This window comes from Callospermophilus lateralis, chromosome 12 (assembly GCF_048772815.1).
Source record: "Callospermophilus lateralis isolate mCalLat2 chromosome 12, mCalLat2.hap1, whole genome shotgun sequence".
Classification (NCBI taxonomy): domain Eukaryota; kingdom Metazoa; phylum Chordata; class Mammalia; order Rodentia; family Sciuridae; genus Callospermophilus; species Callospermophilus lateralis.
In genome coordinates, this window is record NC_135316.1 from 87,913,813 (window position 1) to 87,928,411 (window position 14,599).

Below are 14,599 nucleotides of genomic sequence, written 5' to 3' on the forward strand. Positions count from 1 at the left end.
GCGCTTGCCTAGCATGCACAAGGACCTGGGTTCAACTCCCAGCACTACCGCCTGCCAAGATAAAAAGTTGCTTAGAGATGTTCAAATATCTTTTCCTGTTGCTAAAGTTTCTTTTTCTTTTTGCAGACGGCTAGCACCTTAGTTGTGGCTGACTCTAGAATTTCTGGAATCTATAGTTGCATGGCATCCAATAAAATAGGGACTGTGGAAAGAAACATAAGCTTTTATATCACAGGTAAGCCACACATCGTATGCCCATGAAAACAGCCTGACGATCTCAGTCTCTACTCAATCCTGTTATCCTGTTTGCTTTTAGTGCACTTATAGCTTGATTATAAAAAAAAAAAAAATTCCATAGAACTGTCAGCTTTGAGTACCTTCATCCTTGCTCTCAGGAATAGAATTCTACAACATCATTGGCTCTCCTAAAGAGTTATTTCCCTGAATTCTCTTTTAGAGTTATTTGTGTGTGTCTCCCTCCCAGACTGGATTCCGAATTTGGGATCTTGTATGTTCGTTTATGAACACCCGTCAGCACAGGGTCTGACACATACTAATTGTTCATGTTCAATAACAGTCAAGGAAACCAGTTATTAATACTTATGATGATTTTTTTAAACCTATAAGCTAATCATTGCACAACTTACATAATTTATCCTTTGGGGGAAATGATGCTCTCCTGTAGAAATCTGAAACAGCTTCATTAATAATTAATGGGTTATTTTTTTAACAGTATTTAAGAATTTTTAGTTTTAAATATGATAGTCTCTGAAAATCTCCAAACCTCCAAGGTACAAAAATGGCATTCCCTGTGCCCCTCTGTGGGTACAGGAAGGAAATAAGTAACTCAAAGTATAAAAACAATTGTCTGGCTCCACACTCCCCAATTTCTGAGGAAACATGGGCAGTCTGCCAATTCTTGGGAAACTTTGCAGTACATGGGGCAAGTGGCACAAAATTGCCTACGATCTCCAGAAAGAAACAGACAGGACTAATTTTCATGAGACAGTTGGACTGTCAGGTGACAGAAACCTTTTGGCAAGTTAGTCAAGTCCCAGAGAAACTGGGCCATGGGAGACATTGAATTTCCTGGAGGAAATTCTCTCAGAAGATCAGGGCTGGAAGGCATTCTTAGAGGCTAGACACCATTCTAGATCCTGAGCACTCCAGATGAAAAAACAGGGTCTGGACAGGGGAGAAGGTCCATGGCAGGGCCACTCTAGACCAAGTCAGTCCCTGTCTTCTCACTTTATGGAAGTGGAAGGGAAAGCAGTTTGCATCCCTTCCAAACATGGAAAGGGCCCTTCCGAGAGATAGATTCTGACAGGGATTTGTATTGTCTTTTAAATTTAGTTAGAAACAAGTTACCATTTAAACTATGTGTCTGATTCAGAGTACAAAAGATGGAGCAATTCCTGTTTTGCTCTGAATATTCAGCAAGTTTGCAACAGTTTAATGAGCACTATTAAACAACACACTAAAACTGAGCACTAAGCTCTTTAAGGCATATCAGTGAAGCCCTATCTTTCCAGCAGACAGTTCTAAGACTGAGCAAATGAAGAAATGTTTAAAAAAAAATTACATGTATCCCTGTATCAAAATGTCTGTGCAGAAGTGATCTGATGGATGAATTTACTCTAGAGGCATTGCTGTCCAACAGAGATAAGCCACAGATATAAGTAAAAGTTTTCTAGTAACCACATGTTTAAAAAGTGAAATTAGAGGGGAGAGAAAAATAGAAGTTCACTGGATTAGACAAAGGAGAATGAAGGGAAGGGGAATGGGAATAGGAAAGACAGTAAAATGATCAGACATAACTTTCCTATGTTCATATATGAGCATACAACCTATGGAACTCCACATAATGTACAACCACAAGAATGGAGTATAACTCACTCTAATTATGATCCCATGTATGTATGATATGTCAAAATACACTCTACCATCATGTAAAACCAAATAAAAAAATTAAAAGTGAAATTAACTTTATTTAATCTAGTATATCCATAACATTGTAATTTCAATGTGTAACCAACATTTAGAGGGTTCTGGAGATTAAACCCCCAAAGCCTTGTGTATGCTAAGCATGTGCTCTGCCACTGAGTTAGAACCTAGTCCTGTGACCACCATTTTAAAAATATAACACTACTTCAGTTTTTAAATTTTAATAACTTTAAATAAAATAATCTGAATAAAATTCAGGTCTTTAGTCATTCTAGCCTTATATATATAGTGCTCAAAAGCCACACATGGCTAACGGGTACCATATTGGCTAGTGTAGCTCTAAGCCTTTGGGAAGGAAGCAGGATTTGAGAGGCCCTGGATAGGGGTAGAATCTGAATAGGTAGAGGGAAGAGGTCAAGCCTGCCTTGATATTTTGAAAGCCAAGGCAAGAGTGCTAGCAGAGACCCACAAGTCATTGGTCTAACCACTGACATGTTCTAAATCAAGCCAAGAGGCTGATACATATTTTTCAACTTCCTATGGACATATATACTTTCACAAGGACCCAAAAGGCCAGCACAAGCTTAGAAACCTGGTACTATTCAGAGCGGTGGAGTAGACTGCAGCAGTACCTAATGGCACAGAAAGACTGGCTGACCCATTGCTTCTTTCCACCCCTGAATGGGCCCCACACAGCTAAAGACCATGCTTCTCCTGTGTGTGGTCTCCCAGCCTGCCCCTACACTTGCCCATGCCCCTCACAAACAATCTTCCTTGACTACTTCTCGGATGAACCTAGAGGTGTACACACTGGCAAGCAGTCTGATCTCAGGAGGCCAGTCCTAGAGAAGAGAGAGGCTAAGTCAACCTGGAAGCAGATTTGGGATAAGCTTTTTGGGGAATTTTAAGATCCCAAGGATCAAAAGCATGATATAGGCGTGGAGTAACATGGGCTCTGGGTGGGTATAGAATGCCAGATTCTTCACAATGTAGGGAGGGGTACAACCAGAAGACACCCATCAAAAGTCCCAGGACAGAGACCCTGCTTACCGGAGCCTGAGCATAGCACTAGAAGAAGATGTGCTAAGAGTGGAAGGGAAAGGCCCACTCCCTTCCTTCAAACATACCTGCTAGAAGCTCTTAGTACTTTTGCTCTAGAAATTCAAGAGCTTTAATCTTAAAATTGAACATGAGTTTAGGCAATCCAGCCTCCCTTCCCACCCACTGCCTAGACTATCCTTTCTCCAAATAATTCTTTACTATCAGTCCTACGAAGTTCTAGTTTGAATTGGTAATAATAGATTAATTTGCTTACATTATTCATTTATTTTTAACCAATTATCTTCTTTTTTTTATTTGTTCTTTTTAGTTATACACAACAGTAGAATGTATTTTGATATATCATACCTACGTGATAGTATAACTTCCAGTTCTTGTCATTATATATGACGTGGAGTTACACTGGTCATATATTCATATATGAACATAGAAAAGTTATGTCTAAGTCATTTTACCATCTTTCCTATCTTTGTCACAAGATATATTTTCACTAGAGATGAGGCAAAATAGTCTTAGAAATAATACACTTAACATGTTTATTTTTCTGAAAAAAAAATGTTTATTTGCTCAATGTTAATCCTTAAAGGAGCATCTTGGAAAAGATGTCTAAAAATTTAATGCTTTAAAGATCTAGATTTGGATCTTTATTGATCCTCCTTTCAATCTTATGGCCCTGTCTTGAAATACAGTAATAACTTTGCCTTCCAAATTGATGAAAACTGGCTAACTGTAGTCCTTAGCATCCTTGACTGTTTCAACTCCAAATTTTGGCACACATTTGTACATGGCATCTGCTTGAAATAAACAAAACTTTATAATAACCATTCACTTTCTTTTTAGAGAATATTATTCCTGTTCTTCAATGAAAGAAAAACCTATATTTCTAACAAATGAGATCTTCTTCATCCTTTTAAATTTCTTATATTTGTCTCTTTCATGAACTTAATCCACATCTGAGGCAATCAAGTCAAAATGTCTATCCCCTAATGTACTCCTTAATGAACATTACTCATTCACCTAACCCTAGGTAGAATGTCTCTTCTGAGCAAGAGTTGATTCTTCTCCATGACACCTTGTAAGACTCCATGGATGTGCCTATGTTAGATGGATGGGCATTATTTGGTGATGACTATGAGTGTACTGAATCTGCAAAAGATACTGAAGTGTGGGAAGATTTCTTGTTTTCACTTGGAGGGTTAAAAGGCAATTCTTTCTTGGGTCTGTTTTTGTACTCAGGCTAAAAAAAAATCAACATGAATTAAGGGGAAAATCCCTCTGGGTTCATTAAGCAGTTGCGGACACTTTATTTATGATCTTCCATGGATCAAAAGAGAATACCAAAGGGGTTATATTGAGAAATAGATAATCCTCTCTAAGGCTGCCTGATGACTTAAACCAAATTACTTTAGTAACTATGTCCCTCATACAAGAAACAGACCTCAAAATGGATTTGGTGCTTTTCTTTTCCTCTGTGTGTGTTTTTGCAGTTTTGCTGGCACTCAGCATGACTACGGGTGTGTGAGCAGTTACTGAGGGTGAAACAGGAACAGCGGCTGCCTTATCTCCCTGGTTTCCCAATGTCACTAAATGCATTTTATTTTGAGATTCCTGGTGGTGCTTGGCAAAGATAAACAAAATCTTCCATCAGGAAACCTGTGAGCTATTTCCACAGGAAGTTTCAAATCACTAAAGTAAATAGAAACTCTCTACATGATCTCAATGGTGTTACTGGGCTCATTTGGGTTTTACCTACCAGGATGAGTCCTTATAAATGGAAAGTCCGTGATCTTTTAAGAGATGATCTGATTGCAACCAGTGCAAAGTACTTCTGCTCTAGTATCCGTGTAACTTTGATGGCTGATATTTTACTCCTCATACTTGGAAAATGTCCAAAATGTAAAATGATGATGAATTAGAACAGCTATTTCTGACACCTTATTGTTAAGTTGAAAATGACTGTCAACTGCTCCTGCATCTTCTGGCACGTTCTTAGATTTTCATTTTAGAGCAGGAAAACCACTACTAATCTCCTCTCTTGTCAGCCACTGACAACTTCATAAGCCACTGTTATCCCCCATTCCCAGGATTCAAATGAATACTTTGGCATTTCTTCAGACGTGACACTTTATAATAAAGCCAAAGCCCAGAAAAATCAGAAAAACAAGCAAAGTGAGATTTAGGAAAAAGTTGATATGATATCTAATTTTGGACTATTGTCCCCTTAAGGTTTAAAGGTTTCTTTATAGCTTTGTGTGCAAAGGATAATAATAATAATAGCATAACATAGTGCTTTTCATCTTCAAAGCACTTTGTAAAATGTTGGCCCAAATTCTTTGCTCAAATATAGATACACTACTAGTAACAAGTAATGGGAGGGTTTCGAGAGCAGGTCAGTTCAGGACCAGTAGCCAATGGTTTTTTAAAATCCTCAGTAAAATGGTCCAGAATGTCAATAAGGAACTCACAGCCTAAAAGCAAAATGCTGATCTTAGTACAAATGCTGAGGAGAGCACACAGATTATCACTAAAGTAACTTAGAGAAGAAGGTGAGCCAGGAATTGACACTGGAGAAGAAATGGCTTTTAGTGACACAGTCACTTTCAGAACATGTTTAAAATGTTTTTGAGAGTAAATGTGACTTTTTTTTTTTTTTTTTTTGGAGCTGCTGGGGATTGAACCCAGGGCCTTATGGGTGGTAGACAAGTGCTTTACCACTGAGTATAGCCCCAACCCTAAATCTTTTTATTTATTTATTTATTTTAGTATTTTCTTAGTTGTAGTTGGACACAATATCTTTATTTATTTTTATGCGGTGCTGAGGATCAAACCCAGTGCCTCACATATGCAAGACAGGGTGCTCTACCACTGAGCTACAGCCCTAGCCCAAAATCTTAATTTTTTAAATTATTTTTGCCATCTTTGGAGTTTAGCAACTCTTCCAGTGATTTTTTTTAAATTGTTCTTTTCCATTTTTGAAACCTGGAATTTTCAGAAGAAATCTTTGCTCTTTTATGTCTGAGTAAGGCCACCACCATAAAGGGGGCCTGGCTTTCTTCTGGTCCACAGTGCCAGCAAAGAGTGAGGATACTGCTGGATCAGCAGCTTGTCACCGGCAAAGGGTAGGGCAAATACCTACAACTTCCCATGCTTATTTGTAAGCTATTTTGGTCAAGTTTGCCCATACATCTATCTTTGGGTTTAGTGCAAATTGCTCTTATGTTACTTCACACTATTTTGCCCACTTCAAATGTCCAATTATGGGTTGAGGGTATATAGCTCAGTGGGAAAGCACTTGCCTTGCAAGTGGGATTCCATCCCCAGCAAAAAGTGTCCACTTACCAGTAGGAGGACTGTATATAATTCAAAAAGTGGGAAACAAGGTTATCATACCAAGTTAGAAAAAAACATTCCACTGTGAAAAGCAACTTCAGGCAAATAAGGAAAAAGTGCCATCCTAATAAACTGTCCCTGATTTGCTTTTCCTATCTCACTTCTTACAGAATGAGCTTACTTGGTCTCCCTGTTCTGTTAAACCAGTTCCCCTAAAATAAAAAGACAAATACTCATCCTTTTTAATGCTAATGCTGAAAGAATTTGTGTAGGAACAATTCTTAAGTTCTTTGACTATCTCATTAGATGACACTGATTTTTCTACATTTTTTCTGAAATTCTTCATTCTTATTTTATAGATGTGCCAAATGGGTTTCATGTTAACTTGGAAAAAATGCCTACAGAAGGAGAGGACCTGAAACTGTCTTGCACAGTTAACAAATTCTTATACAGAGACATTACTTGGATTTTGTTGCGCACAGTAAACAACAGAACAATGCATCACAGTATCAGCAAGCAAAAAATGGCCATCACTAAAGAGTACTCTATTACTCTTAACCTTATCATCAAGAATATATCTCTGGAAGATTCGGGCACCTATGCCTGCAGAGCCAGGAACGTATACACAGGGGAAGAAATCCTTCAGAAGACAGAAGTTATTATTAGAGGTGAGCACTGCAACAAAAAGGCTGTTTTCTCTCGGATCTCCAAATTTAAAAGCACGAGGAATGATTGTACCACACAAAGTAATGTAAAACATTAAAGGACTCATTAAAAAAGTAACAGTTGTCTCATATCATCTTGATTTATTGTCACTGTTGCTAACTTTCAGGCTCAGAGGAGATGCTCCTCCCAAAATGAGTTCGGAGATGATAGGAGTAATTATGAGAGCCCCCCAGGTGCCAGCTTGGGGCTCCCCGTTCAGGCTGAGGGCTTTGCCCTCTGGGGCCGACCTGGTGCACGTTTGGATTTGGAGGATCCCTGCACTGCAATCTCTGTTTTTCGCTCTTGCTGTCTTCTCCTGCCTGATAAACAACAACTTGGGACTGATCCTTTCCTTCCACTTTGATGCCAACCTCTTTTTATTTTTAAGTTGTGAAGCTGCATAAACTGAATAACTTAAACAAATGCTGGTTTCTGCCAAAGATGGACATGAATAAGTTAATTTTCCAGTTCAGAAATGAGTACCATTGAATTTGAGACTCTGTTGGACTTCTGCCTGGTTTTATTTTATACTATTTCATCTGCTCTTGATTTGTAAATAGCACCTGGAAAGCAAGGTGTAATGCGTATTTATTTGAAAATGCTTTTTTTTTTCTTTCATTAAGCACGTTGATCTTTAGAAACTGGAGTTTCTAAAATGGGCCCTGGGGATGCAAGATGTTGGTATAATTCAAAGAAAGTAAAGCTTGGCACAGTGTTTATTATGAATGTCCACTTAAATCAACCACCCCCACTCTCTCACATACTTCCAGGTCATATTCATTATGCTGTTAGTTGCAGGAACAAGTCCAACAACTAGTCACTTCCCCAGACTGGACTAAACAGCCACTAGCAGAACTTGAAAATGCACCAAGCCTTCGTTTTAAATATCTGTGTCTCCCTCTTATTCTCTTAAAGAACTCTATCATGTTGAGGTGATGGCATTCAAAGGTGGTCCACAATCAATTTATATTTATTTAAAGAAATAAAAGCTACTGTAACCAGAGGTTTAATGCATTATTCTAAATGTCAATTGAAAATCTATCCATTAAAAAAGCCCATTTTCCCCATATGCAAAATGTTAATTGGATTTTTATGAGGATTAAGAAATGGCAAAACCACAGAAGCAGAATCAGTCATTTAAAAATACAAGCCATTTCTTTTTTAAATCAAGACAGATTATTATCTCTTGTTTTAAGCTTGCATTTTAGGGGAAAGTGAATTTTTCATTAATTTAATATACATTGTTCTGTTGTTTTCATTTATGATTAATTATTATATGTGACTTGCATGAACTACAAGGGAAAAAAAATAAAACTATAATGACCAAAATAGCCGTGGCTGGGCAGTTCAATAGGAGGTGACAATATGACAACTTTTCAAGCTTGGGAACTCACCAGCCTGTTTCCTCCTTTAGGTAGCAGACTCTGTCCCACGGCTAAACTTGTCTTTCACGTGGGAATTGCTTTTGTCAAGTGTGAAAGAGTAAACAATAGCATTTCCCCAGAATGCCAGTTTTATGGAGCCCCAAATGCTCTGAAAACAATTAGTAACCTGGAAGTTGTCAGCCCAAAGGAAAGAATAATCAATTGTATCTTGAAATTTTACCTATGGCTCTTTGGCCTGGTCTCTTTGTTCATTATAAGTCTGTGTGTTCCTTCAGGAAACAATGCCAAACAGAACTTGGGGGCCTTGGTTTTTATGAAAGCTAAAAAAGCAAATGAAATAATTTAGGAATTACTTATGAAAAATGATATATTGGACATGCAAAGCCAACCATTTCCTTCCCCTTACTCCAGTTTTTTGGGAGGGGAAGATGTTAGTATTCCAAGAGATGATTTTAAATTTTCCAAAAAAAGAAAGAGAGAAAAAAAAGAATTTCATAGACTAATTAATTGTTCACTATGTAATTAATCTTCCAGACAGCTGTTTTTTAGAAAAGAAACTAACTGAGTGAATTTTGCTTTTTGTTACACCTAAGGGTATGAAATGAGGTGAGGATAATAGAGGGGAAAAAGAGAAAGAAAGAAAATTGGTGGAATAGGGGTGTGAGGCTGGTTCCTTAGACCCCATTCCAAATGGAGAAAAGAAATTATATATTTATAGGACTGAGAAATCTCTGGGACCATAACACTGAAAAGAAGAACCACCACCTGGTAGGCAGCTATCTTTGGCTACTGATAACCAGCAGAAATATTCTGTTAATTCCAATTTTCTCAGTTTAACAGGACCAGTTGTACTTTGTTAAATTCTGGAAAGAAGGTATCTATTTCCATCGAGTACACATGGGTTCAATGTACTTTTCTTAAAATGTCAAATCAGATTATTACAGTATATAAAGTAGGAAATTAACAAAATATGACTCCTGGATTGGGTCGTCATTTGGAAACTAGCCAAAAAATGAGACATTTAACACAGGGCAACATTTTTTCCAGAAATAAATCCTAACACTGTATGTTTCAGAATGTTTATATGAACCTTGTATTTAATTGAGATTTCCATGTTAATTCTGCAGCTTTTTGGCTGCTTTTATTGTCTTATGTTTGTGTCATAAATAGGGCCTTTGGGGGTTCTTTAAGACATGTATGTTGAAATAAAATGTTCTCTTCTATATAAGAATTGTTTTCAAATACATCTGTCAGGGAAGTCCAAATATGTCTGTGTTGATGATTACATCTATGAAAATAATTTAGGTGTTGTGAGCCTTGCATTTGCATTTCCTTTTAGAAGGCCTATGAGCAACGACAGATTGTTTTAGCATATTTTAACACACTGGAAAATGTGCAGGAGGAAGCTCTAAAGAATATATAACTCAGTGAACTGGGTCTGAGTTATTTTAAATGAGATGTCAAAGTTGTCTTGCCACTAAAGAAGATACTAAATAATAATATGATACAATTCTTTACTATCTTGTCATGTTTCATTGATATGTTTGGGGTCTTTGCTGCATAAAAATGTCAAATTTGTAAAGAGCAAGCAGGGATCATAAATTGAAGGCCTTATACAAAGCTGCATTTTCAGTTAAGTAAAGCTGTCTGACAGACTGCCCAGAATGCAAACACAGAAATGTTGCAACGGTTCTGCAACATTTAGGAAAAGAATAGGAAAGACATGCTAAAAGAGGAAAAAGGACCATTGCTATCATTCAATCTACACTATGTCTGAGAAGGTTTTATAAATCAGAGCACATCCTTCAACACTGTTTTGTTTTTTGTTTTTTTGCCTTCAGATTTCATTTTATATAAAGTGACTAATGATAAGCTATGGAAATCAAAATTTATTGAGAAATCTGTTTCTCTTAGCTGATAGTAACCCTGCCATGTTATACTATTTCAACATGCTATAAAAGTCATATGATAATATACTTTTAACCTGGGATTTCTAAATGGCTTTAACGAATGCTAATCCTGAGAGTTTTCCTGCAGGAATAAAAAGAGAAAGGTTTTGGGAGTCGGCAGAATCCTACAGGGACTTGGAATCAAAGCCACTGCACTGTATCATCTTTTGTAGCATTGTAATTACTCCTAAGCTGCTTTCACAGTGTTAGTACACTAAGATGAGGAAATCAAAAATGGTCAGAGAAAGTTCATACTGTATAACTGAAACCAGTGACGCAGAATGTGTAAGTTATGCCAAAACTCTTTTGATTTCTGTTCCAGGATTTGCAACGAGTGGAAAGGGATTATTTGGGAGGGTGGGAGAGACATTAGGATTGTTTTTGTTCTTTTTCCTTGGAATCTTAAGCTACCACTCTAGTACCCACCTAACTAGAATGTATACACATCAGCAGGACTGACTACTTCATTAGAGACACTGTACTCATTGGGGGCCTTAGGGGTACTGCTGTTCCTATGTGGGATTTTAATATTGTAATGTATTGCATCTTAATGTATTAAATTCATTTTGTTGTACTATATTGGTTGGCATTTTATTAAAATAAATTGTATTGTATCATATTTGTATGTTTTAAGAGAAAATAATATAAAATACAATATTTGTACTATTATATAGTGCAAAACCTACAAATCTGTGCCTCTGCCTCTTGAATTAATCTTTTGGTTGCTTGCACTGGGGAAGGAAATGGAGGAAGGGAACAACCAATAAAGCTTTCAAAATTCAAGAATTCTGTTTGGTCTACTGCCTTAAAATTGAGGTTACAGAGTAACACAAACATACCCTCACAAACATCAACAAAAATACATAAGGCTGGGAGTATGGCTCAGTGGTGGAGTGCATGCCTAACATGCGGAAAAAAAAAAAGTGGAAAAGGACTATGAAATTATATTAGCTTATCTACCAACACAATACATTAATATGAACATTTATTGTAAGCCTATATGCAAAATCACATTTTTCTATATTCCTAAAACTACACAAGATCCTTGCATTTTAGAAAAACTCTTCTCTGCAGGATGAAGGGAACAGGGAGGAGAGAAGGCAACCAGTTGGCCAGGCAAAAACTTTTCTATTAAAATTTAAAAATACAGAATCTAGTTCTTGATTTTATTGTGTTCTACACATTTCAATTTATTAAATTTATTCAATTTATTACTAAAGAGAAAGCAGTAGATTAACTACTGAAGAGAAAAGGGACCAAATGTAAATGAAACCTTGAGTTTTGCTATTTCTATGTATATTTAAAATGTTGATATGCATATAAGATAAAAGTAAAACTGACAAGTAATCACAACTCCCTTTCTTCCCTCAATAGATCAGGAAGCGCCACACCTTCTGCGAAACCTCAGTGATCACACGGTAGCCATCAGCAGCTCTACCACTTTAGACTGTCAAGCTCATGGTGTCCCAGAGCCTCAGATCACTTGGTTTAAAAACAACCACAAAATACAACAAGAACCCGGTAAGAGATTTGTTTTTCCTTGCATTTATTTCTCGTCCTTCCTCACAACTCTTCTCCCACTTTCCTATCATCTGCTTCTCCTACATCTAGGACTACTTTACTAAAAGAGCTGCAAAAACTAGGCTCATACTTGTGTCAACTTCCGGTGAGGAATAGTTAGACCTGTTCTTATGGGGCCCATATTCCTAACTCTATAAAAAAATCCTATCAATTGTAATGCTTTATAGTGCATTGAACTCCTCACCTAGGAAAGTGAGGAATTAATTTCTTGGCGTGAAGTATTACACAGCTTTGAACATCTAATTCAGAGAGGAGATTTATAATCTTTCAAATTCATCAACACCAATTTTAATGATTGAGAAAAGAACGCTATTTTCATACTGGTAAAAAATTTCTAAATTAGTTGTTATAGACTTTTTTTTCCAACAATAAATATTCTTAAAACCACTAGAGCTTAACCAGTAAGTAAGTACAAACACCATCTATTGCAAACCTCATGATGCTATGGTTAAGATTATCTGACCTTATTTATATTTTTTATTAATAATTACATTTATATTAAAACTAAAGTTGCCACTTGCCTGGCACCAGCAAGGTCCTGGGTTTGATCCCAGCACCACAAAATACAATAACAAAAAATAAAATAACACTGCCATTTAGTTGTAATATTCCAACAACCTAAATCAAGTAAGTGGCAACATTAAATGGTCCTTACGTGTGAGTCTTCTACTCCAACTGAAACCTCCATTTGCACAGGATAAGTTTGTATAACAACTCCAAATTTTTAGATAGTGACTAATGTCTTAGAAGGGCCTTATACTGCACAGGTCCCAAACCAATCACATCACATAATTTTTCTCCACAAGGTAGCACCTATAATGCTGACATTATACACTTATTCATCCAAACTAGAAGGTGATTACCTTACCTTTGCCCTCCTCATCTAATCTATCACCAGACTGAGCAGCTTGTACCTACTAAATATTAAATGTTTCTCAAATACATCCCTTCCTCTGCTGTCCAATTATTCTACTGGTTCAGGTGCTCATTAGCTGGCCTCAACATCTGCAGTCATCTTGAACTTGTCTCCCTCCCTCTCTTTTCTATTTTCGACACAGCTCTATAAAATGCATCTGTGACCATGTCACTTCTCTGCTTAGGTCTCCTGCTCACTCCCCACCACATCATCTGATAAAGTTCAAGCATCTGACACAGAAAGCCCTCAACAAATAGCTCTGCCTACTGCAAGTCCATGCTCAGCCTCTCCTGCTTTTTATAGATCACTGCCCACATTATGCTGCTTCAACCCTCTGTGCTTTTTTTTTTGTTCTTATGCCCCTTCTGCCTGGAATACTTTCCCTTTGTATGATGCCTACCTGTCCCAAGACTCAGATTTGCTGTTCTCCCTCTACCAGGCCTTGCACAACTCCACAAGGAGACGGCAACTCCTCCATAAGTCTTTATTACTTGTGAATGCTTCAACTTCTTTCTTGAGATTTTGAAAATATATATATAATCATCACTTCATATGTGTCTATATTATCTGTTTCTTCTGCTCTCTTAATTTTTAAATCATCTTTTGATATGTATTCCCCCTCCTGAGAAATAGTCTATCTTATTTATCCTATTTTTATCTTTATATCTTCAGAATCTAGCATAGTATTTGGCAAATAATTAATGAGTGGTTTTCAGAAAATCATATTCTATACTTAGCAAGTTTATTTGTCTGGACAAATGCCTGGATTTGGGATAGAGCCTCTACCATAGAATTTTTTAAGCCAAAGAGACCTTTAGAGTATCTTTTAAGCCAAAGAGACCTTTAGTCCAATATGGCAAATCGAAAATTGGCTAAAGAGGTAAAATGGTTTACCCAAAATGATACACTACCAAGATAGGTAGTTCCATGGAAAAGAACCCATTGAGGATTTCTACTACAATAAAAGGATGAGTGAATACATCAACAATAAATAGCTTGTAAAAGGATGTGTGTAATATTCTTCTTTAGAGATTCAGAGTCCATTTAGTACATATAAAACCCAAAGAAGTCTTGCAGTAAAGAAACATGGTAAATTGGTTTTAATTCTGTATTCCCAAAATTTGCTTGATCACAAAATACATTTTATATAATATTAATGCATGATGATAAGTGTATCTTTGAAAAAGTAAACTGACCTAAGTTCAGTTTAATACTTTGGATATGATTTAAATCAAATTTGAAAGCTCAGGACCATAATGGGCATGGAGGAAAGATTTAGCAAGAGAATGTGTCCAGGCAGTCACACAAAAAGAAAAGGATTATGATGTACTAGGGAGATCAGAGTTTTAGGCCCAGCATTCATGAGTCATGTAAGAATTTGAACAACTCACTTGTCCTACTCTCTGAGCTTCTATATACTTGTTTATAAAATCAGAATAATGTTGACTGCACAGGGATGTGGTGAGGTTTAAGTGAGTGAACATAACTAACCTGGCCCATGGTCATAGCTTAGTAAATGCTACCTTCAGACCCACCTCATTTACACAGAAATTGGCTCACAAGTTGTCAGAATTCATGGAAGGTATCAAGAGTTAATAAGTTATCTATCTCAAATATCAAACAACTCTAAATATAAGAAAGATATCTACCCCTGAAGAATATCTGCAACAGATCTCTTATAAATTCTTGTGTAAAATATTTATAAATATCACTCTAATATGCTTTTAGCA

The 14,599-nt window shown here is 36.7% G+C and overlaps 1 protein-coding gene across 1 annotated transcript in view; it reads left to right on the forward strand.

Moving 5' to 3' along the window:
• Flt1 (fms related receptor tyrosine kinase 1) overlaps positions 1–14,599 on the forward strand; it is a 173,323-nt gene that overhangs the window by 91,597 nt on the left and 67,127 nt on the right. The window contains exons 12-14 of the mRNA XM_076872583.1: positions 127–235; positions 6,693–7,001; positions 11,747–11,893. Of these exons, the coding sequence (XP_076728698.1) occupies positions 127–235; positions 6,693–7,001; positions 11,747–11,893 (565 nt within the window). The remainder of the gene's footprint in view (positions 1–126; positions 236–6,692; positions 7,002–11,746; positions 11,894–14,599) is intronic.